This window comes from Astatotilapia calliptera, chromosome 11 (assembly GCF_900246225.1).
Source record: "Astatotilapia calliptera chromosome 11, fAstCal1.2, whole genome shotgun sequence".
NCBI lineage: Eukaryota > Metazoa > Chordata > Actinopteri > Cichliformes > Cichlidae > Astatotilapia > Astatotilapia calliptera.
In genome coordinates, this window is record NC_039312.1 from 15,871,388 (window position 1) to 15,893,607 (window position 22,220).

The 22,220-nt window shown below is 42.3% G+C and overlaps 1 protein-coding gene across 1 annotated transcript in view; it reads left to right on the plus strand.

Annotated features, from left to right (window-relative positions):
- The window catches only part of zfpm2a (zinc finger protein, FOG family member 2a), an 89,553-nt gene that overhangs the window by 11,213 nt on the left and 56,120 nt on the right, over nt 1-22,220 (plus strand). The window contains exon 4 of the mRNA XM_026184749.1: nt 14,857-14,981. Coding sequence (XP_026040534.1) covers nt 14,857-14,981 — 125 coding nt within the window. The remainder of the gene's footprint in view (nt 1-14,856; nt 14,982-22,220) is intronic.

Genomic DNA, 22,220 nt, shown 5'->3' on the forward strand with positions numbered 1-22,220 from the left:
ATGCCTCAGAGAACTTTAGAAGCAGCATTAAACATGCTAGTGTTTTGAATTGAATTAAGCTGATCTACTGTAGCTGTCAGTTTGCAGCTAATGTCAACACCCAATTTCCCAAACTGATTAAACTGGATTTGAAGTAGATGTGACTTGCATACAGCGACATCAACATCTAAGATATCAGCCCTAAAACACACTTAAAATGAGCCATGCTGTAAAGAAGGAGATGCAGAAGGGGCAGATGAGTGTGACAGAGTGGTAACAGAAGTAATGTGATCACCTTGTCCACAAATCTCTTCTCTTGGCTTGTCCCTGACGGCCGGCATGGCCCAGCTTGCTCAGCTGCTGATGCCAGCTGGGCATCAGCCAGGGCGAGGCAGGGGTCAGCTGAAGGAGTGGCCATCTGAGAATCTACCTGACAGTGGGACACACACACACACACACACACACACACACACACACACACACACACACACACACACACACACACACACACACACACACACACACACTTCACCCTGAAAAAAGATATCCATTTATATCCACCCCCTTCTTTTCCCCTTTCAAGACATCAAACATGCACATGCTGAAAACGCAGCCTCACTCAGATGTAAAAAGTCTCGAGTCTCATTTTTGACTCCAGCCAACCTAGAACGGTCTGTGGCCAATCCATCTTCTTCCAGTCGCCAAAGGAAAAAAAAGGAAAAAAAAAAACAATAACCATTTCAGGTTTAATGCACATATGTCATGCTAGGAGAATTGGAGGACCAGATGGCCACGATACTGTGGCAGGTGCCTCAACAAATGTTTGCGATTGCCCGTGCTGCTATTTATATCGTGGTGAAACACAGACATGCAAATATTTGCAAAAGGACAGTGGGTCGTTTTTTGTTGGGAGACAAAGTGATCATGAAAATAAACAGATGGGATGAAACCTTTTGGGCATCAGTCACATGAACTTGGACATTCCCTTGGTTCATCTGAAGAAACTTAGTGGAAAAATTGACCAAAAAAAAAGATAAAATGAAGATGAAGCGGTGACAGTTATATCTAGACCAGGGGTGTCCAACATAAGGCCCAGGGGCCACAATCAGCCTGGCAAATACTCTGGCTCTGGATAAAGGGAAGGATAAATTTTGGACTTTTATATTTATAAATTTTACAACTTGTCATGCTGATAAAGATCTCACCTAGAGCCATTCATACTGTAGTAATAAAATAATAGATAATCAGTTAAATGGCAGAAAAGTACTACAGGAATATCTGTTTTTTTAAGAACGTGTCCACAATAAAATCAATAATAAATATGGGGCAATTTCTGTGGTTTACAAAAAAACTTTCCTCCAATTACAGGATGGTCTGGAATATAAGCACGTTTATTTCTTACAGTTTAAGCCCAAAGAGCCGTTCTTCATTTACTAGAACAGCATTTCTTTATCACATTGAAAAACAGAAACATGTTGAACTGAGGAAAGTGTAGTAATTACTCTTCTTTTTCTTATATTGACAAATTTAGGCATTAAGTCTTTACGCTAATAGAAAGGGGATTTTTTTACTTGCCGAGCCCACTTAAGGTCAAAGTGGGTCATATGTGGTGTGGACCACAATGTGAAATGTTTGAGATTACTGAGCTCGGTGACCAGATCTTGGCATTATAGCTGCAGAATCCTTTCACCATTCAGTCCCAGCTGAACTGAAAGTAAACCCAAACTATGTAGCACTTAAAAGTACAGATCGACTAAGAAAAACAACTTTTAAATTCTTACACAGCAACAGTCCGTTTGAGCACAGTTCAATCAGGTCGCTCTGAGTAAACAAGGCATTTTCTAAGTCGACACCCAAGTCCATTATAAAGTCAGGGTGTCGTCAAGGAGGGAGGGGCGAGCCGAAATGAGGGAGAGAGACAAACGGAGCACCCAGATGCAGATTAGGCTGCAGAAGATGAGGGTGTAAAAGGGATTTAATGGTAGGATGGATTAGAGAAATCCTTGTAACAATGTTAAATAATTATGGTTCCAGCCGAGATCAAAGCGCCATTGATTGAACCCCTCAAGCCTTCAGCACACAGAGTCTTGGAAAGCAAAGATTGGTAAACTAGTGCTCAGACCACTCCGGCTGCTCCAGTTAAATTGGATTGGAAATATTAGGATATAGATGAATCCTTCAGGAGGCTTTCGCAAAGCTTTTGTCACCGGAAATGTAGCTTGGGAACGGTATGAAAGGTTTGATAGTGTACTGTCTCGACAGAATCATAAGACGAGGGTGTCGCAGCTGTCTCCACTGATACCTAAGCGTTTTAAGTAGACTTATAGACACACTTGACTGTTATATCAGCAAACTGAAAACTTTCAGCGCAGGCTTTCATTCAAGGTTTTTATTTTTTATTTTTTTTAACTTTTTTTTCCTCTCTCTCCCCCCGCTTCGTCTTGTAATCAAGAAATTTGGACGTGCATCATGGCAATTCTCCCGCAGAAAAGGAAGGTTTTATCTCGCTCCTCCAGGGGTTTATTCAAAGTCTTCTGACAAGTCTCACAAAACATGAATGACACTGAGATTGCTGATACTGATGATGAAAGTCCATCATCAGCTTCTCTGTGAGTTCAGGGCCCTGAGTGATGTAAAATTAAATTGCAATCAAAGTGCTGTGTGTAAACATTTGTCCGCTTCTTCTTCTTTTTTTAACAAATACATTTATTTCTTAAGAGATTGTTGATGACGGCTTTGTACTCTATGCATCACCTGTGCAAGGAGAAAACAGCCCACTTCCCCCCCAACCGCAACCGCCATCACCACCACGTACACACTCGCAAATGCACAATGTGTGATTATAGCGATGAAATATGCAACAAGAGATTAGACAAATCACTGTACTCCTGTGCTGCATCGACTCGATGCAAATTTAGTCACTGATCCGCTATACTAAGAGGCTTTATGGAGGAACTTCATGGCTGTTAGTTATATAATCTAAAATAGGACAAAAATGCAATCACTGTTCTTATCATGTGAGGGAGATGTCACTATATCCAGTTCTAGTTTTGTGTGGGTACGTGGGAGAAGGCTTTAATAAGATCATTTACTTCCAAGCGTTTTGTCCACAAATCAGCTGCTTTTTGATTCCACTTCATGTGAAAAAGTCCAAATAACATAAATCGTCGCTAAATGTGACAGTCCTAAAGGGCAGGTTGGTGTTGCTGTTTCTACCCTCCACCCCAGGGGGGACTCGACACCCCTGGTGTCTTTCTTTAGCTCTCTGAAAGTGTGTTTGTTCTGTAATGCTTACCCTCCCGGGCACCATAGCATTGCAGGTTTTTCTTTTTTCTTTTTTGCAAGAGCTCTCATTGTAATTGGCTGAATATTTGATGTGTGTATTTAGTATTAGTATGGAGACGCTGGTGCAAGTTGTGCCAGGGGATGTAACACTGGGTAAACTCTGGGTTGCTCAAGTGAAACTCGTTCAAATTGTGGAATTCGTCGTTTTCATTTGGCCTCTTTTTTAAACTTTTATTCGAGTGACTTTGGAGTTATTTCTTCATGCGTGAATTTTGCTTTGTGAAGGGGAAAAAAAATCTGGTCCCCGGTGCTTCAGATAGTGTGCCATTTCATATGCGTGTGCAAACTTTTACTTTTGGTGTCCTCACAGATTTCTGCTTGGCCACAGGAGTTCAGTCAGTGCCATGCAAGCTGCATCCAACCCAGCCACCCCCAACCCCGCTCTACTCTCACTGTCCCTGCTCTAACACACGGACTCATGTGCAGCATTCACACTGATAGGTGTTGATATCACAGCAGTAGCACCGACTGTGAAGACCTCCTATTGGTGATGAACAGCTGGGCCCAGTGTGGCCCACCGGTCACGCCAATTCCACCATCCTTGGTGTTTTTTTTTGGTTTTGTTTTGTTTTTTGTCTGTTTAACGGCGGTGGTTGTGGTGGGGAGGGGTGGGGAGGGGCGCCGCTTGTCAAGTGAATTAAAATACCAAATAATAGTAATAATAATGATACTGAAAAGTTAATAAAAAATGGCATGTTCCTCCCTGATTGTGCGAGTGTTGTGGTATTCAATTATGCAATTTTCATTGGCATATTAATCATCTTTTCAACAAACAAGCCGCCGTTAATTAAAGCAAAGCATGGATAAAGACGTGTTGCCGGATCATCACTCCGTTTATCACCGCGCACAGACCCGCAGTTAAGTAAATTCAGGCTGTGAGATGAATTTCAATGGTCCCCCCTGTTTCCCTGTTTCTTCCTCTCTGTTTTTCCTCTGTGTGTGTAGTTAACCATTTATTTATGTGTTGGAGGCGGAGTTAGTGACGTTTCATGTCGTTGTGTTTGGGAAATTGATTTTTTTTTTTTTAAGCCAATCAGTTAACCACTAGTTGTGAATGAGTTTAATTGTTTAATGCAAGTCTCCAGTTAATGTCTCTTTCTCTTCTGTTCAGATTTCAATGTAAAATTCTCTTTGATTACGTCTGCCACTGCTCAGATTAGTTAAAGCGACTCAAAGTGAATGAATTTTGATTTTTCTTTTTATACTGTGTCCACACTGGGCATATAGAGGAGTCCAGGGGAACTATGTGACATCTTGGCATACATAGAACAGCTCTGTCCATTCTTCTTGTCTCATTTTTCCTCTGGCTTTCTCCGCCGCCTCTGTGCCTTGCTCATTGGTGGGAGGGGATGGAGATTATTCAGGATCTAGTAAGATATGGGCTCCTCTCTAATCATAGCTCACTGCCTCCACTGTCATTCAGTCACTAAATAGAAGTGGGGAGAATGTCTTCGTGATGGGAGCAGCCAGACAGTCAAGCAAGCGCTTGAGTTCCGCCAGGAGAAGAAGAAAAAAAAGAAAGAAGTCGAAGCATCTGTAGACATGTCGCTTGTCCCTGTCCCTCATTGTGGAGCAACTTTATCAGTGCCAGCCGCTCACCCACTTGCTAAACTGGAGGGCCAGTCGCCTCTTAACTTAAACATAAGATCTTTGTGGTTTGAAGCACTCGGCTGCTCTGCGCCCAATGTGGATCTGAAAGGCAAACACGACTCCTGTGTCGCCGTCGCCCATCACAAAATCGCACCACATGGAAAAGTTGTTTGTGCTGTGCTAGCTCGAATCTAAATGCACTCAAACAGACTGTTGCACTGGAGCAAGATCCACCCCCCCTCCCACCCCCCACCCCTCAAAAGGAAAAAAAAAAGAGAGGTGATGGAGAGAGAAAGAGAGGGAGGGAGACAGAGAGGGAGAGAGATGGAGAAAGAGGAGGAGGAAGAGAGAGAGAGAGGGGGAGAGAAAAGTCAAAAACCTCCACATAACAATGCCGGAGAAAAATCAGAACATTTTCCACCGAAAGATGGGCCATTTCCAAATCCTTGTGCCCTATCAGACAAATTAAAGTAAATCAAGCATGAAATGAAGCAGAAGAGCCCGGAGATAAGGCTCCTTTAAGTCGTTTACAGATTAGGACAGAGAGAGAGAGAGAGAGAGAGAAGGAGAGAGAGAGAGAGGTGCATCTGGTCTCTGGCAGTGAAGGAGGCTAGTTTCTCATTTCACAATAGCAGCCTGTGTATAGGATTACTCTCCCCTGTCACCGACATGAGGAGCAGTGGGGGAATAGACGTCCACAAAATGTGTCTAAATATGTCCCCTCAGAAATATTTTTCCAAACCGAAGAGGAAGAAACAAAACAACAAACCTCTCAGTGTCGACCAGATGTGACACGTGATAAACGGGCATGTTGCACCGGCGCGTCGACCCGGGCGTATCGCTCTGATTTGTTTATTTCAGTCGCCCCTTCACCTTTTCTTTTGCTCAAGTGGCTTCATCGCTGCGCGGCTTAAAAATTCAAATGTATTCAGGATTGGCTGAGCTACGTCACGTGACTGTACGGCTGTCAGCTCCTATGCGCATGTTAAGCACGCCTCGGATCAGGTCTTTGGGGAGGTGGGAAGAGAAGGATGTGGTGGTGGAGGTGGTGATGCGGGTGTTGGTGGGGGGGGGAACGTTGAACAAATGATATTCACAAAATGTGATTTTGTTTTTAATATCGCTGTAAACTGGGTTGTTTAATATGTGCGTCGCACTTCTATTTTCTGTTTTACATCAGCAGATTAATTGCTGTTTTATTTTAGCATTCGCAAATAATCAAAACATAATTATGGAGCTAGTTGCTCATGGAGGAATGATATTTTACAGTGCTCACACAGACACAGGCAGACACACACTATAACACCTCATTCATGCATGCACACAAAATGCAAAGAGGAGCTACCCCTCCCCATACCCCTCTAACACACACATTCACACATACACACATCTCCACTCTCACTCACACACACACACACGCTCCCCTTCTGCACACCCACACGAGGCAAGGGTGCGCTGCTCTTTGATGCCGCCCGTCGAGCTCTCGACGGATTTTGTTTCACTCCTTTCCGTGTAGCTTTTCTGGGAGTGATGAGAGGTGGGCTCGGCTCCAGCGCTCAGCCCGCTCCGAGAGAGACGAAACCCGGCCCCCGTCGCCGGGTAGCTGCTCTCCAAAGCCGCGACCTTGACCTTCCCGGCCCAAGTCTTAGGTTTAGCTCCTTTATCGCGCTATCTCCAGGCATTTAAAAATACTCCTGAAACTCAATGATTTAACCCGCTTTTACGCTGTTCACATCAAAACTGGATGAAAAAAAAAAAAAGCTTAATCCATCTTATCTGTTGACTGTCAAACTGCTCCGGCTAAAACCTACTCACAAAAGACAACTAGGTCACCCAGGAAAAAGAAAAAACTGAATTCCCTGTTACTCAGGGGAAGTTGCAGGCTGGTAATTGACTTGGGAGGAGATTCAGGAGTACTTTAAAAATAGCATCCTTGTCAATTAACTGCAGAATATCAAGAAGGTAGCAATGTTTACTTGTTTTCCTTGCTAACAAAAAAAGTTGTTAAAGTACTTTTTTACACGGCCATATTTTTGAAAGCAATCTCCACCTATAGTTATGGAAAAGTATAACTCTTTATGACACGGTTTGTGACAAGACTGAACCAACAGAACAGCATCTTTCTTCTGCTCCTAAAATCTTGTTATCCTTCTGTCTCGAGTGCGTGCATTCCCTATTCACATACAATCACTTACTCATCCGTCCTGACACACTCAGGTAGAGTAATGTCCTTTTGATGGTTCTGAAATTTTAAAGAAAAGCATTTAAAATAATCAGATTCCAGCATGAGTGGTGTGTGTCCTCTAGATGTTGTCGGCGATACGGCAATATCTCTGCGCGAGGACAGTCATTCTTTAAGTTTTCCCGTCTCGCTTTACATGCTATCAATAGAAATTGCACTGCTTCTCTAAAGATGGATGTCTCAGAGATTGTTGTCAGCCAGCCTCCTGCTAACTTCGCCTGGCTTTTGATGAGACGGCGTGCTTGACAGCTGGTATATTTCAATTGTTCAATGACACCAAACACCAGTCTCTGTGTTGATAATGTACTAGAGGACTGAAACTTTTGTATGTGTGAGTGAGTGTGTGCACACATGCCGCTATACTTTTCTAAACGTTCCCTTTTTCTTTGTTGTTTTAATTGCTGCAGTTTAAAAACGATATCAAAAATCATGAGTATGAAAAGACCCTTAGTCTTGGATCCCCACATAAACACTATGTCCGGTATCCCTAGGATTACTTCCACAACTTGCAATAAAGTGGCTACCTCCGTGGCTGAAAGCTCAACACACTTAATTTAAGTTCCAAACAGAGTTCATTTCCTCACTTGGCCACTAGAGGCCACCTCCAAATCAAACCAATCCCCCAGACTTTTTTCTTAACTTTTTTATATTAAGACTTAAAGATATTTCTCTCAGTAAAAGAGACAAAACTGTTTTCAGTACTAGGGGCCAACATAGGTGGATACAGCTGGTATCTGTTCTGAAAGCTTCACCTCAGTTATTTCGAGTCATCGAACTAGACCACATTGTCATGCAATTTGAACACAAATGAATAGCTGCACTAACCCTGTCCAAGAGGCCCGTGCTTCAATTTTGCTGTGTGAAATTCTCACAAACAAAAGGCTATTTTGAGTGTGACTTACTAACTAGCAGGTATCTGTATCTGTGCGATACAGCTAGAAAGTCTACAGATGCCAATTGCTAACCAAGCTAAGTCTATGTCCACTTTTTACATACAGTCTATGGTTACAGGTTACCATGGAGCCTGGAAACAGGGAAAAAAATATTTGGGAAAACTGAACTAAACTAAATCCACCTTGAAGCAGCTGGCTAGGTTTTGCTCTGCTTTCCATCTTTATGACAAGCTATGCTAACTGGATGCTACCTATAGCCATAAACTTGAGGTAGACTGAATGCAGTTGGTACTCGTTTTACTTTTGGTACTACCACACCAAAGCTAGCGAATGAAAACAAGTTTAATTTTCATATGATGTTTCCTTCCTTCCTACACTACAAAGGTAATATTAAATAACAATATCCTTAAGTAGTTTATGGTTTCCAAAGTGCATGGATGTTTTAAGTGTATCCATGCTGGGTATACATAAAGCAGTAGCATGGTGCACTTGAAACACCCATCCACAATGCTACCTAAGCAATTCAGCGCAAATAAAAAAGCCTTTAAAAAACTTAAGTCAACAAAAAAATATATGATTTTAATTAATTGTATTTATTGAGCAACAGTAATTTGTAAAATGCTGAACAGGAATTGCATACGCACAAATATTTAATTGTATTTCAATTCATTATTTTCTTTCTATTGAGCAACTTTTTAAACTTATTCATTTAAAGAGCAATTGCAAACAGTAATAATAACACTGGAGGCTACAACCACATAACAATAGCCTACTAAACCATTAAAAATAACAGTAGTTCATTCATCTACTGAATTAGGCTGTCATTCACAGTGGTGGCATACGTGGTTCTGGCTTCAATCAGCGATTTTTACATTCAACCACATGTATGACTTTTAACCAGCAATGTTAAACAATTCAACTAAACACTATTCAGTGCAACTGGATTCTACCACAGGTACAGTTGAGAAATTGCATCTCGCTTTTAGCCTGCTGGCCACACTGCACATTACTCTTAATTGTCCATTAACCTTGAATGACACCACGGCATGACATACGTTAGCCTTTAAAGCACAGAATGAAGATGACAATGATCCCACTTCAAGTTAAACAGTGAAAAAACCACATGAAAATGACATGGTGACATGAAATACTTGCCTTACTTACATGGACGCTTGCCTACTTCAGATTTCCCACATTCAAACAGCATGCTCATGTGCAGGGCAAAAATTACTAATCTGACTTGTTGCACATGTACAGTTATTTCAGGTTTTTCGACTGTCCCTCTTTTTCATCTGTAACTCGGTCTACCCTAAAAGGCAAAAACAGTAAGAAAGCAGATAAGATGCTCTCTTTATTTTAAACAAAACCTCTCCCCAGCCTTAACAATGTGTGCTAGCTGCCTCACCTTAAACATAATTATTTGGCGCAGCCTAAATCTAAGTCAGGTTAGGTTTTAGAGCGGATATTGTAAAAAGCATAATGTGTGCAATCAGTCGTCTTATCAGGAGACTGAGTTGAAACACCCGTAATTACATCTGTCTTTTTAAAAAACGGTACTTCATGGGCATTGTTGCATGTATCAACAACTAGAGGCTCGGAGACTTCCATCCGAACGACCTCCATAGCCACCCCCTAGCCCCCTGCTCAGCCTGTGTGGAGTGTCACAGCTAAAATGCCCTAATCCCTTTGGCTTGTTTAACTCTTTCCCCTCAAGCCATCCACTGCCTGAAAACAAGCCTGACCTGAAGGGGTGAATCCCCCCTACTAAGCCCTCTCTCCTTCACCCCCTCCACACTCCCACCCCCCCCCCTCCCGCTGTGGCCTGGAAACTTGCTCCCCAGCAAACGTTCTCCCCGCTGCTCAAGGCCAAGCGCGGCCACATGTAGGCAGGGTTAGGGCGGGTTTGGGGAGGGCGGAGGGGCGGGGTGAGGACAGAGGAAGACGAGGTGGTGGTGCTGCTGGTGGTGGGGGTCCGCAGTTGTGTTAACACAAGTGCCTTTTTCAAAGATAATAGTGTGGGCTCTGGGTTATAAATGATGCATTTTGCTCACTTGGACCTGATAATAGGGTTTGGGTAGGAGGGGGGAGAAAGTTCGTTGCTCTCTTATCAGAGCTCTGTGACATTTCTCCTTCAGCTGTAAAATTTCATATCACATATCTGCTTTAAAGATGTGGCACCTTTTGTTGAACTGATACACTGCGTTCCATTTCACCCCATATGCCGCTCTCATGGTATATTAATTTATAGCCCATTTGCTGGCTCTATAGCATGGCCTATCAGTGGAGATGACTTGGATTCAGTGGGACATCTGTGAATTGCCACGCACAGGTTATTGAACTTTGAACAGCAGACATTTGTTTGCCTTGATTCAGAGGCGCTGCTTGATATCAAGAAGGATCGCCTGTTGTGCGGCGCTCAAGCACAGTTTCCCCTCTTGTTTCGACTCTGTCGTTCCTTGTTTTTCCCGCAACATCTGCCTTTACTGTTAATATACTTGCACTAACTGGATAAAGGTGAAGTAGACCACAGACTGGAATGGCTATTTTAGTGCTGCGGGTAATTTCTTTTCCTCAAAGTAAGTTTGTTCTTTGAACTAGTTACAGAAGTTAAATTCACATGGAAAATACCTCGAGCGGATCCCGGTTCTTTAACAAATGTTAATATGCTTCAGCGAGATGATGATGATGTCATTTGTCATTTCTGACCATTAGCAGAGGCCCCACTCCAGGCCAGAAATTATATTAAGAAAATTCAGGTCTGAACGTCTTGTGCATTAATAAAAACATTTGTACTAAAATGCGAATCAGTCATTGAATTTTAAAGTATAGGGTGGACGAATATTTCAGTTGGAGCCTTGAATTACGGACAGATGACAAATTAAAGGAAAAAAACACTGGGTCACTAGCACAGCCGCAGTGATTCCTCAAGTCTTTTGAACTATCTGTAGCTCTTCTTAAGGGACGTTTAGTTATTTTAGTGTTTTCACAAAGAAAATCACGAACACTGTTGGTCCAGAATCCCCCTGTAAACGTTTAGTTTAGTTATTTTTAGTGTTTTCACAAAGAAAATCACGAACACTGTTGGTCCAGAATCCCCCTGTAAACCAGTCACCCATTTGACTGGTAACCTCTCCATCCTGCCCTGTAGATGTGCACATGACCATCATGGAAGTGTGTCCCCTCCAATCTAGGAAGAAATTCTTAAAAGTAATCATGAAAAACACAAACTTGGATTGAATTTCAGATCCTCCTCCCTCCAAAGTGGGCCCAGATCACTCTAGGGAAATACTCCTGTAATTTGTAAGTCAAACCTGTTGTAATCTTGTAGAATTACACAAAAAAAGATTAATTTTAAACATGTAAAACTCACATAACAAATATCATATCAAATAAAATAAGCACTATGCAATCAAACATAGTAGGAGGAAGTATTTATAATGTGATATGCAAGAATTACATAGCCTACCCAAGACTGCAGTGGACAAACTAGTGGAAATCAGTTCACCCTAAGCCTGTCACTATATCAGGTTATCATAGTCAGCAAATTTAAAGAAAATCAAAAATAATCATATCTCTATCTTTTTTTGTCAAATTGATTAAAAACCAAATACAGATACACAGAAGGTATGAGACAATCCATAACTATACAAAGCCACACAAAAAGAATAATTTACAAATTTATCACATGGATATTCAGCGTAACACTTACTGCCAGTCCATGCTTATCCTCACACCCCTAGCGCAGCCCTATAAAACACAGCTTTCGTTTCGAATGTATTAACCTCTGTGAACGTCGTATAGCTGTAATAAAGATCTGTAACAAGCTAATGCAGAATGTAATGCAAATGTGAAATTGTCAGGTGGTGGAATAAGATCATTTTCCCCAACATAATGGAGAAATAAAAAAAAGGTGAATTGCATGTTAAGGGATTGTTGAAAAGAGTTTCATTAGATGTAATAACATTATTCAAAAGTAGAAAGTGGCAGTTCACCTCTGTCTGTCAATGGTCCACACCCATTTATTCTTCACATCATAGCAGGCTGGCATCCTGCCACTGAGAAACTCATTAGCATTCAGTCGTACACCGGAGATGGGAGAGAGGGAGACGAGGTTCCCCATTTCTTTGCACCAGAGCAGAAAAGAAAGACAGGACACACATGCACACATTAAAAAAACAAAAAAAAACAAACAGATGCCAGTGTGGAGCATCTTGGGTGCTATCTGAGGAAGATCTCTCCACACAAAGGGACATTCATTGGTCTGCCAAGTATCTGTGGAGTGCAGGAACAGACCCTAGAGTCTAGCGACAGATGATGATCTTATCGAGGGTGGGGTGGTGGTTAGGTGGGGGTGGTGGTGGTTGTGGATAAAGGTTGTGGTGAGGTTTTGGTTGGGGATTTGGAGGGGGGGGGGGGCTCTCGAGCCACATCACGAGCTCGTGTTTTGCCAAGTGTGTGGCATTTGAGAATTGGATGATGAGGAAAACACTGAAGAGAGAGAACACAGACGCTGGGTTTGTTAAATCTCCTAATAGCCCATTATGAGCTTTCCTCTTAGTTCAGTCTGCCGCTCGCAGTTTGATGGGTTAAACAGTGTGACTTCTGTATTTGTTCTAAATTTATTTGTAATGAGTATAGGTAATAGAGTTGGGATTTGGGGGCTCGTAAGAAATTGAATTATCACTGTGACATAAAGAGTTTATGCAACCGTAATTACAAAAGTTGTCAGCAGCTAGTAGTTGATGACAGAACACATCTGTCAATATAACTTATTTATTTATTTATTTTAGTTTATTTTCTTTTTTTTTTTGCCTTGCAACATTCACAAACCTGTAAATGCCCATAGAGACACAGACAGCCCATGAAGGGGACTCATTATTCATCCATGGGTGTTTTTGTGGAGATCTTCCACTAGTATCTGCAACAGATGTGACAAGCCATCTGTGAGCCAAGGTCCTCAGGCAACATTTGGTGTGAGATGCACACAACTGGCACCTAAACATGGTGGACCACAAACCGCACAAATTGAATCGTACCCTCTTTACCCCCCTCCTCTTTCTCACACCTAACGCTACCCATTACCCCCTTTTTTCTTTTTACTCCAATCACCCCCCCATCCATCCACCCAGAGAAGAGAAAGAGAAGGAGAAAGGAATCAGAGTTGTTGGCTGGGGATGGCTTTAGCTGTGTGTCAAGCGGGGCTAAACAGGAACTTGCATCCAAGCGGTTAAAGGCCGTGGGTCTTATCTGAGGACAAACAGAATGCATCAAGCGGTGGCTGTTGCTCTCAGTGATGACGACCAGCTGTGCACCAATGTTTAATTATTTCTCTGTAATGAGCTTACCCACCTTCCACTGCAGCACCAGGAGGACAGCATGCAACAGCAGGAACAAGGGAGGAGAGGGGGGGCAGAGGATACAGAGGGAGGGTGAGAATGAGATAATGTAGTCCAGATTATCTTGTTTTTATACGGTCAATTTCATAAGTATAAGTAAATGTCCAGGGCATCTGTTTCAATCTTATAACAGGTCTGGGGAGTGATTTTTTTTTATTTTTTATCAGAGGTGACGTTTAGCTTTTTAATGCCACAGCTGCGACTGTTCTTGATGAATATATGATCGCCAAGGCATGATTTTCTAGTGGGCAGTAACACGAGCCCGATGTTTCAGTCATGTTTATGCATGCAAAGCTTCACATAAGCACACATTTCCATAGAGCCCTAACGGTGGAGCACAATAGCCGGCCACTGATACATGGTTGATATTTACAGAGTAGAACAGGGCTGAATAGGTCATTATACCAAATACACGTCGTAAAGTTCACTGATCATTTCAACCCATTCATCGTGAACCAAATGCCCCGAATACCTTTTAGCCTCATGTGTTAACAAACAGGTTATGAGACACAGTGTTAACAACACATGTAGAGTTCGGTTTGTATATTAATAACACGCATTATGATCACTCGTCCGGACACACTGGGGTATATTTACCAGGTTTGCTTCATGCTGATGGCCTGAAGCTGACCTGAATTTGCACTTCCCAAAGGTCACCTCAGTCTTATTTAAAGAAGTTCTGAAACGTGACTCACGCCTGATAAGAACATTATTTGAACTTCTCGTGTCCATGGAGACTATAAAGCGAGACCAAATGTTGCTACAGATGTTTGAATCCAGCAGCACTTCTCAGAATTGTCAAGGCAACTAGTTAAGAGCTGCATACTTTCTCTTTGCAACACACACTCAGAGAAACATCCTTCTCTGTAAACTATGTCACAGCCTGCCATGAGTTTTATCATAACTGTTTGATTAATCACCACGTCAAAAAGAGTACACTGAATCTAAGAGATAAGATAGCTGGGTGGTTGGGGGGATGAGTGCTGATAGTACTAACAGTGCTATCCGTTTCCACTGTTAATTAACTGAAGATCTGCACAGCACTAACAAGGGTCCTGCCTTCCCGGAACAACAGGAATAGGGCTGCCACTCGCTGCTCTCACCAGCCAGTAAGCCTGCACTGTCTCACAGAGATTATCTCTACACAAGACACCTTTCAAGTAGGGTTAGCACACCATGTGTCTGAGGAACACCATCAGATGGATGCTCGCTTGATTTGCTTATCCACTTTGAAGCTGCTTGGATTTTAACCTCCACTTTTTTTCTTTTTTTTTTGAGGGAGTAAAAGGATTGCACATGTAGGTTTAAGCCAAAATAAGAATGAATGAACATAGCTGTGACTTGATGTAGAACTTGTGCGCCATATAGAGCATTATGGCTGACTGCTTTGGCGTCTGGTGTGTTTTTTCAGGAGAGCTGGACGCATTCCTTAAAGATGGTGAGCGTCGTATCCACAGCCGGCAGCAGCTCCCTTTGGGGACAACATGGGGACCCTTTGAGGGGAAGATTGAAATGAGCACTGAAAACTCTACACTGGTAAGTTCTCGTTTGGCCAACTACTGTAAAACGTTAAACATTTAGCTATAAAGCATCCTTAAAATATGAGCAGAACTCACTAAAATGATAGTACAGTCTATATTATAAAATAAAAGTATGATTTAAGAAGTGAAATGAAGATAAAGTGTCAAATAAATTTTAATTAAATGGGATCAGGCCCACTGTTCCAGAGTCCTAAAAGAAAACAGTGAGTCAGCTCTGCTGTCTATTCAAAATGTCAGTGTCTCAACACTTCAGGGATCTTTGTGTGCTTTTGTTTAGAAGGGAAAGGGAACATTTCAATAATCAAAAAGTGATGCAACGAAGGCATTCTGGTACCTACGGTGAAATATAAACAAAACAGTCGTTGAAAGCGATAAAAACAAGACTGAGCTTCAGTACCACATTAAAGCTGGGCCAGTTGTCATCTGACAATCAAGATTTTTAGCTACCTACTAGATTTTGCTGTACATTAGATTGAAGAGAGCATTTATTTAGTCAGGACGCAAAGTCAAGCTTAGCTGAAGTGGAGGCAGATTAGGTGATCTGCAAGCCGCTTTGCAACCACAGACAGTATAAAAGCTGGATGTAGCCGCCCATTGGTTTCTCTGTTTTTGAAGCTTTGATTTATGATTGACATGTCATTAGCCAACGAGTGAGCAGTGGCTTTTTCTCCTTTTTGGAACATGGTTTATCCAAGATTAGCAGAATAGATGTAATTTTACCAAGAATGAGTGACTACAACCAACTATTTTCACTATAGTCATGCTGACTTAAATAATAATTGTATTTCATATCCAGATTTGGCTAAACAAAACTGTATGATATATTTTATAGGCTTACTGAGCCATTTAAAATGATGCATACTTTACAATGCATTATTGTTATTTTTGTAAAAATCCATTGAGGGCTCTATAGTGAACTAAAGCGACTAACCCTTAACCCAAATGCTATTTGTTTGCAGTAAAAGCCTGTTTTCTTATTGTTGAGTCATGTCATGATTAAACTTAGGTCACTAAATTTAGTCAAACTTTGCCCTTAGCAGCCATGGGGACTTGATCACTAGAAAGTTTTACAGCTAAGCCCGTATTAATGGCATCTCCCCTGACATTCGAACCTACCGAGGTGACTCTTTTGGGATCCAACTGGCCCCCAACATAAGCCTTTGAAGTGCATCTGTTTTACCCCTTTAATCTGCATATTTTATGACAAAACATTTTAATTGGTGGATTTGGAGCTCAGTCCAGGCTTCAGTTGAGTGAAGTCACAGCCATTATGTTTGATGTTACTCTGCGCACAGCAGCTTTATATCTCTTGTTTCGGAGATCCCAGCAGAGACTCGTGTTGACCTGCTGCTCTGGTGGAGGGACAAGCCCTCCGTGGGTTTGATATTCCATTCTGCATTTGGATTAATTAAGAAATTCCTATTAAAGTCAAAACCAGCCTTACATTCATCTTGTTTAAAAGGAGAAAAAAAACACAAGAATAAGTCCAGGAGGATTTCAGACTCAGAGGCCATGCCATCCATTCTCCCAGATTCCTTAAACGCATAACTTTATTAAATCATTTTCGGAACACTTTTGACTGCTTTCTAAGCTCCCCTCATGGTTTTGAAGTCATCAGTGGCTTTAAATAACTCAGGCCGTATTATAGCCATGAAATATGGCTTCTCTCAGGGTAAAGCCAGTTATCCTTGGGCGGAAAAGTGATTTGACAGAGTAACACCTCAAGTTGCCTTCCAAAGTAACACACTCCATATATTTCTCGATGAGCTGCTGCATGAATTTCACTGAAAGGCATCCAAAATCAACCTTCAACTGTCCCTCAAATGACCCGCCTCCAGACTCATCGAGTGACGTCATATAAAGCATCTTCTTGAATTGTTTGCTAGTTGAGCTTTTCCAGCAGATAAAAACTTTACACATTCATCAGACTCGCTGCTGAGCAAGATGCATAAACTGATTGTTGCTCTTGGCTAGAATGAGAAGTTCTTAACGAACTACCCTCTGAGGAATTCATCACTGCTGTACAGACGCTCCTTAGGTTGTTGGGTTTTTTTTCAACCGAGCAGGTGCTGGTCATCACCTGTAATAGGCTGTGGAGGGGTTACAGAATATGCCAAACCTCTATCGCAATTAAAAGCAGAGGAAGAAGCTCTTGCGCGTTGCCTTTAAGGATCTCATGTGTGTCTATTCTCATGGGAGCCCTTTCAATGCTTTTGCTACTTGCCCTCCTCCTCTGCTAAGTTTCATCTCTCAAATGGGGTACTGGCTGTTAGCAGCTTCTCACTATCTCTCATTAAAGGCTAGGTCAACCCAGCTGGCATGTTTTGTTTTACCAAGCCTCCTTTTAGGGTTCAGTGTAACTTTTTACTTTAGATTTTCCTTTTTTTCTCTTTTTTCTTGGTGCAGAATGAGCCAGAAACTCAAAAATTGTAGTATTTTGCACTTCACAAGGGATTGGTCTCATTTACAGTACCCTAAGTTTATTTCTTTACTTTCAATTCAAGCTTCTACTTATCGAGCCGCTGCATTGTTAAACGAGCAGCCTTTGGAAACGTCCCCGCACGCAGGGCTGCATTTATCTCAGTTATTTCAGTAGGAGGTACGAGAGCTGTGCAAATCTTAAAACATCTAGACAGGATCAAATCTCTGATGCCTCACCAGCGAGAAAAGTTGAAATAACAAATGTAAGTGTGAGGGGAGGGAGAAGAGAAAGGGGTTAAAAGAGGCCGGCTAGTTTTGATGCATGTCAGGGTGGCCAGTGCTGCAAAGCAGGGTCAGAAGGGGGTAGAATGCGTTTGAGGTAGAAATAAAGTCTTATTGCTTCGTGGATCTCTACCGCAGCTAGAAGCCACACTCAGTCATTCTCATGAAGTGTGACCTCCATACACTATTAAATCTCCTTTTACTCTCTTAGATTTTTCTGAAACCATAGAGGTGAATGAATTACCCGAAGGCAGTCAGGTATGTGGCAGCAGTGACACCTCTCTGATGCTTGAAACACATGACCCGCTAGTGAGATATTGATAGAGCCGCTCTAAAATCAAACATATTTTATTCCATCGTCCACACGCGTCACTTAAGGTATGACTTTTTAGAGGTCAAGCTATTTTTGTCGAGCCGCAGCGTACGGTGGGCTCGTAGGTCCGTTTCTCAATCCTTGGCACGATGCCCAGAGCGGGACTAAAGTGCAATGACTCCTTAAAGTGGCTTACAGTAAATAATGAAAATACAGTGAATATAAGATGTGTTTGCATTAATCTGGACAGAACGATGAGCACTTTGGGCACATGAAGAGTCATTTAAGTGGGGCGTGGGGGGGGTGTAATGGTCCCTCGTGGACGCACATGGGAACTGGCGCTGGAGCTGGCCGAGCTGCCTGTGCCTATGGCGTGGGAGTCTATGTGCGTTTGGCGGCTCGTGCACGACAGGCCTCAATAGCTGAGCAGAGTGATGGATGATGCTGAGGAAGAACAGCGAGTGGAGCGTTTCATGCAGTTGTCCAGGCACGCCAGGAAAGAGAGGTAGAAAGAAAGAATGAAAGGGGGAGCGAGAGAGAGAGAAAGAGAGCGAGTCAGAGGGAGAAATAGCAGGAAAAAACAGAAGGGAAAAAGCGTGACAGGAAATCTGGGCATCTGCAGGACAGAGATAGGGTCACATCTCGACCGTTTATCAAAGAGGAAAGCAGATTTCACAGCTGATGGGTCGGCCGTGGCAGGTTTGTAGACCCCAGGGGCTCAGCTTGGCATGAGGGACTGGAGTTGTAGTTATTGCTGTTGCAGACCTGTTAACACAATCACACTGCACTGTGTTAAACACTGTTAAATGTTTTCTTGTATCACTCTTAGATCACTTGCAGGCTGTATAAAGTTGAACCCAAATATAGAACCAGTTATTATTTTATTTGATATTTTTAAAAAATATCATATGGTTTTATTATAATGGTTCAACTGCACTGCAAGACAGATGATAGTCTGGCCTGTAAACTAAGCATCAGACAGGACACTGCAAAGTAGAGGTGGACGGATTGATCCAAATATCGATAGCACCGATATCAATGTTGGTACTGATATTGGATCGATGCGCGATACGATCAATACTTTGTGTCTCTCCACTAAGTTCAGTATGCAGCTCACTGAATTGTGTTGAATGCTATTTGGAATAAAAATATATAAAGATATACCTCAAAAATCAGGTATGAAGCACGCCTGAATTGCATCTATTTCATTTCCATTTCAGAATGCATGAAGAGCTGAAAGGTGTGTGTTGTTGTGCTAAGTGAACATTGTGGAAATTGACAGTGATTGAGTGGTGATTGAAATGTGTTCAATATTTGCAAATTGATGATGATTCGTCTTATAAATCATGACACGCTGCTCTCCTCTACAAGCTGTCTTTTAGGTTAAAAGTATCCGTATTGGTATTGGTCTCGGAAATACTGGCCCTGTATTTGCTTGGTATCAGATCGATACCAAAATTTGCACCATTGCAAGTGAAGGCAGAAGCGGAAGGGGTCAAACTGAGTAATGGACAAAAAGTAAAACAGGAGAAATAATAAAAAAAGAATAAAGCACCCGAGAGTTGGCTCAGAGCTCCTGTTGTTAGCTGCTTTGCCCGCTCTGTTCCTCTTCCTCCTCCTCTCCTCCTCTCTCCTCTCTCTCTGACTGATGAAGCTGCCAGAGCGCCGTCTCATCCCTCACTTCTCTCACTGATCAATCAGACCATTAGACTCCAATTACAGCCGCAGCCCTGGTGCAGGTGAGCGACGAGCACATTCAGCCGCCTGCCGACAACGCCTCCACCCGGCTTTCTCACACTCTCCAAATTAACGCAAATTAATAGTGACACTCAGACATAAATGTCTGCAATCGGGGGGCTAAATTAACAGTCTGGGTCGAAGCTATTGAGTAGCAGGTGTCTTTAAAAGCGGTAATTACCTATGCTGGACAGAACCGGGAGGAGAAGGTGGCCAACGGTTTGCCTGGAGTAAGAGGCCTGGCCCCGGTGAGCCTGGCTTCCATTGTAGGTGTTAATAATTGATTGGGAGGCAGGCTATTAATGAGCAGCAGATTTAGAGCTCTGTCGTAAATGTGTGTTGATGAGGGTGTTGCCGCCTCTTGTACAATGCCATACCAATGCTAATTACTGGGGCTTAGTCAAGGTGCAACTGTAATGAGTCTGGATTCAATAGAATTCTGCTCTTTATGTGTTTTGAGGGCCTTTTAGTACAAATTACACAGTAATTAAAATGCATAAGACTTGCCTAATTAAAGTTTAAGATCTGTCGGGGAGTTGTGTTTTTTTTTTTCTTTTTAATCTTGCTTTCTATCTTAATATTGTCGTATGCTGTGAGCTTAGGTTTGTGATACAAACATATCTGCTACTGTAATCTCTGTTTCATACAAGGTCCTTAATACAAAGAGAACGATTTCTGACTGCAGGCAACAAGGACATTATAAAAGTCAATAAGCGCTACAGGCTAATTAAGCACAACAAGAATAGAGCCCGATGTTATAATGTTACCCTTGAAACATACATCATTGGAATCATTCTGATACAGTGTTTCGTATGTATATCTACAATATCTGAGCCTCGGTGGAATTGTTCTTTTTAACCTCTAGATTAAAAGCACCTCAAGGAAACAGCTAGCATTGGAGAACTATTAAGTGCGAGCAAGACAACTTCTATTACTCTTTCTTTTGCCTTATTCTGTCATATAGAGCTGTTAGAGGCACAAAATGAAGTCTTAATTAATTCTTTTATGTCCGCTGGTGTCAGGTCTCACACTGAATCCGGGTCAAAAATCATATTTTAGTTTTAAAAAGATTGTATGAGAACATAGCGTTTAATGCCTGTGCGCTTACACATGGCGCCATGTTTGAGTGCACTTGAGTGTGTGTGTGTGTGCGTTTAGGTCATAGCGTTTGCGCGTTTGTGAATGTGCTGGTGTGTGGGAGGGCGCGTGCATGCGCCGGAGACTGCGCGCCACTTTTGGCTACGAACAGAGAGCTTTAGCTTGTAACTACAGAAGAGCAAAAATGTCAAGATACTGTCCTAATTTTCACCTGGGACAGAGAGAGGCAGAGGCTGTCAACCGATGGTGTGTGATTATTGTGTAATTTAGTACAAGGGTAGGAATATGTGGCTGTGCAACCAAACAAAAAAAAAAAGAAGCAAAAAAAATGCTCCTGAAATTATTCAGCCCATCACTCAAGCCATTTATCTCACCCCTTTTGCCCACCCTCTCCCTCCAATATGTTTATTGTTAGCTACCCCTAAACTTTAACAAGTGGTGGTGGATTTTTCTGTTTCAGAAATTATATTTTTCTTCTTGTCATTGCTTCATTAATCAAGAGGAGGCATTCTGAAAAATGTTTTGTTTTGGAGGCTGCAATCTATTTTGTGTGTGTGTGTGTGTTGTAGTTAATCTGCGCCCGTGGCAGGTTTCCCCTCCGAAACGCAGCGCTAAGCAGCGGTATCGCAGGCCTATTGTTGTAGCCTCTGTCATAGCAAGGAGAGCCTGATGCAGGCCTGGGCTCGCCTGATAAGGAAAAGAGGATTCAACATGGCTGGAAAGGAGAATCAGTGGGACTTGAGAGTGGAGTACGGATGGGGCAGATGCGCTCGCACACACACGCATGCAGACGCACACACACACACACACACACACACACACACACACACACACACACACACACACACATACGTGCAAAGTCCCACAAACATACAGAATGATGCACGCGTGTTCTACACACATACAGTCACACATGAGCCGACACACATACACAAACACACACATACAAATCATCACCATCATCACACTGGCACATGCCCAGGCAATTATTTACAGTAACATCCAATTACATATGCAAGAAGGCACCCCAGGATAGGACCTCTCTGTAGCTTAGCTGCTAAATCACATACACACATTCACACGCAGCCTCAGATATGCATGCACACAAACAAACAAACTATAAAAAAAAAAATAAGAAAAAGAATCAGAAGTCATTTATGTTTGCATTTAAAGGTGGCCGGCACTTTCTATCTGAAAGTCACACTGTCTTGGATATGGTTTGTGAAACGGCCGACATTATCGGGACTAACAGGATTTGAATTTCTGTGTTGGACACACAAATAATTTTGGCACGGAGAATGTGGCTTCATCTAATGAAATAATGGGCCCAAATTTTAGGCGGAGAACCAATTTGTGATTGCATGCATCAATTATTTCTTGGGT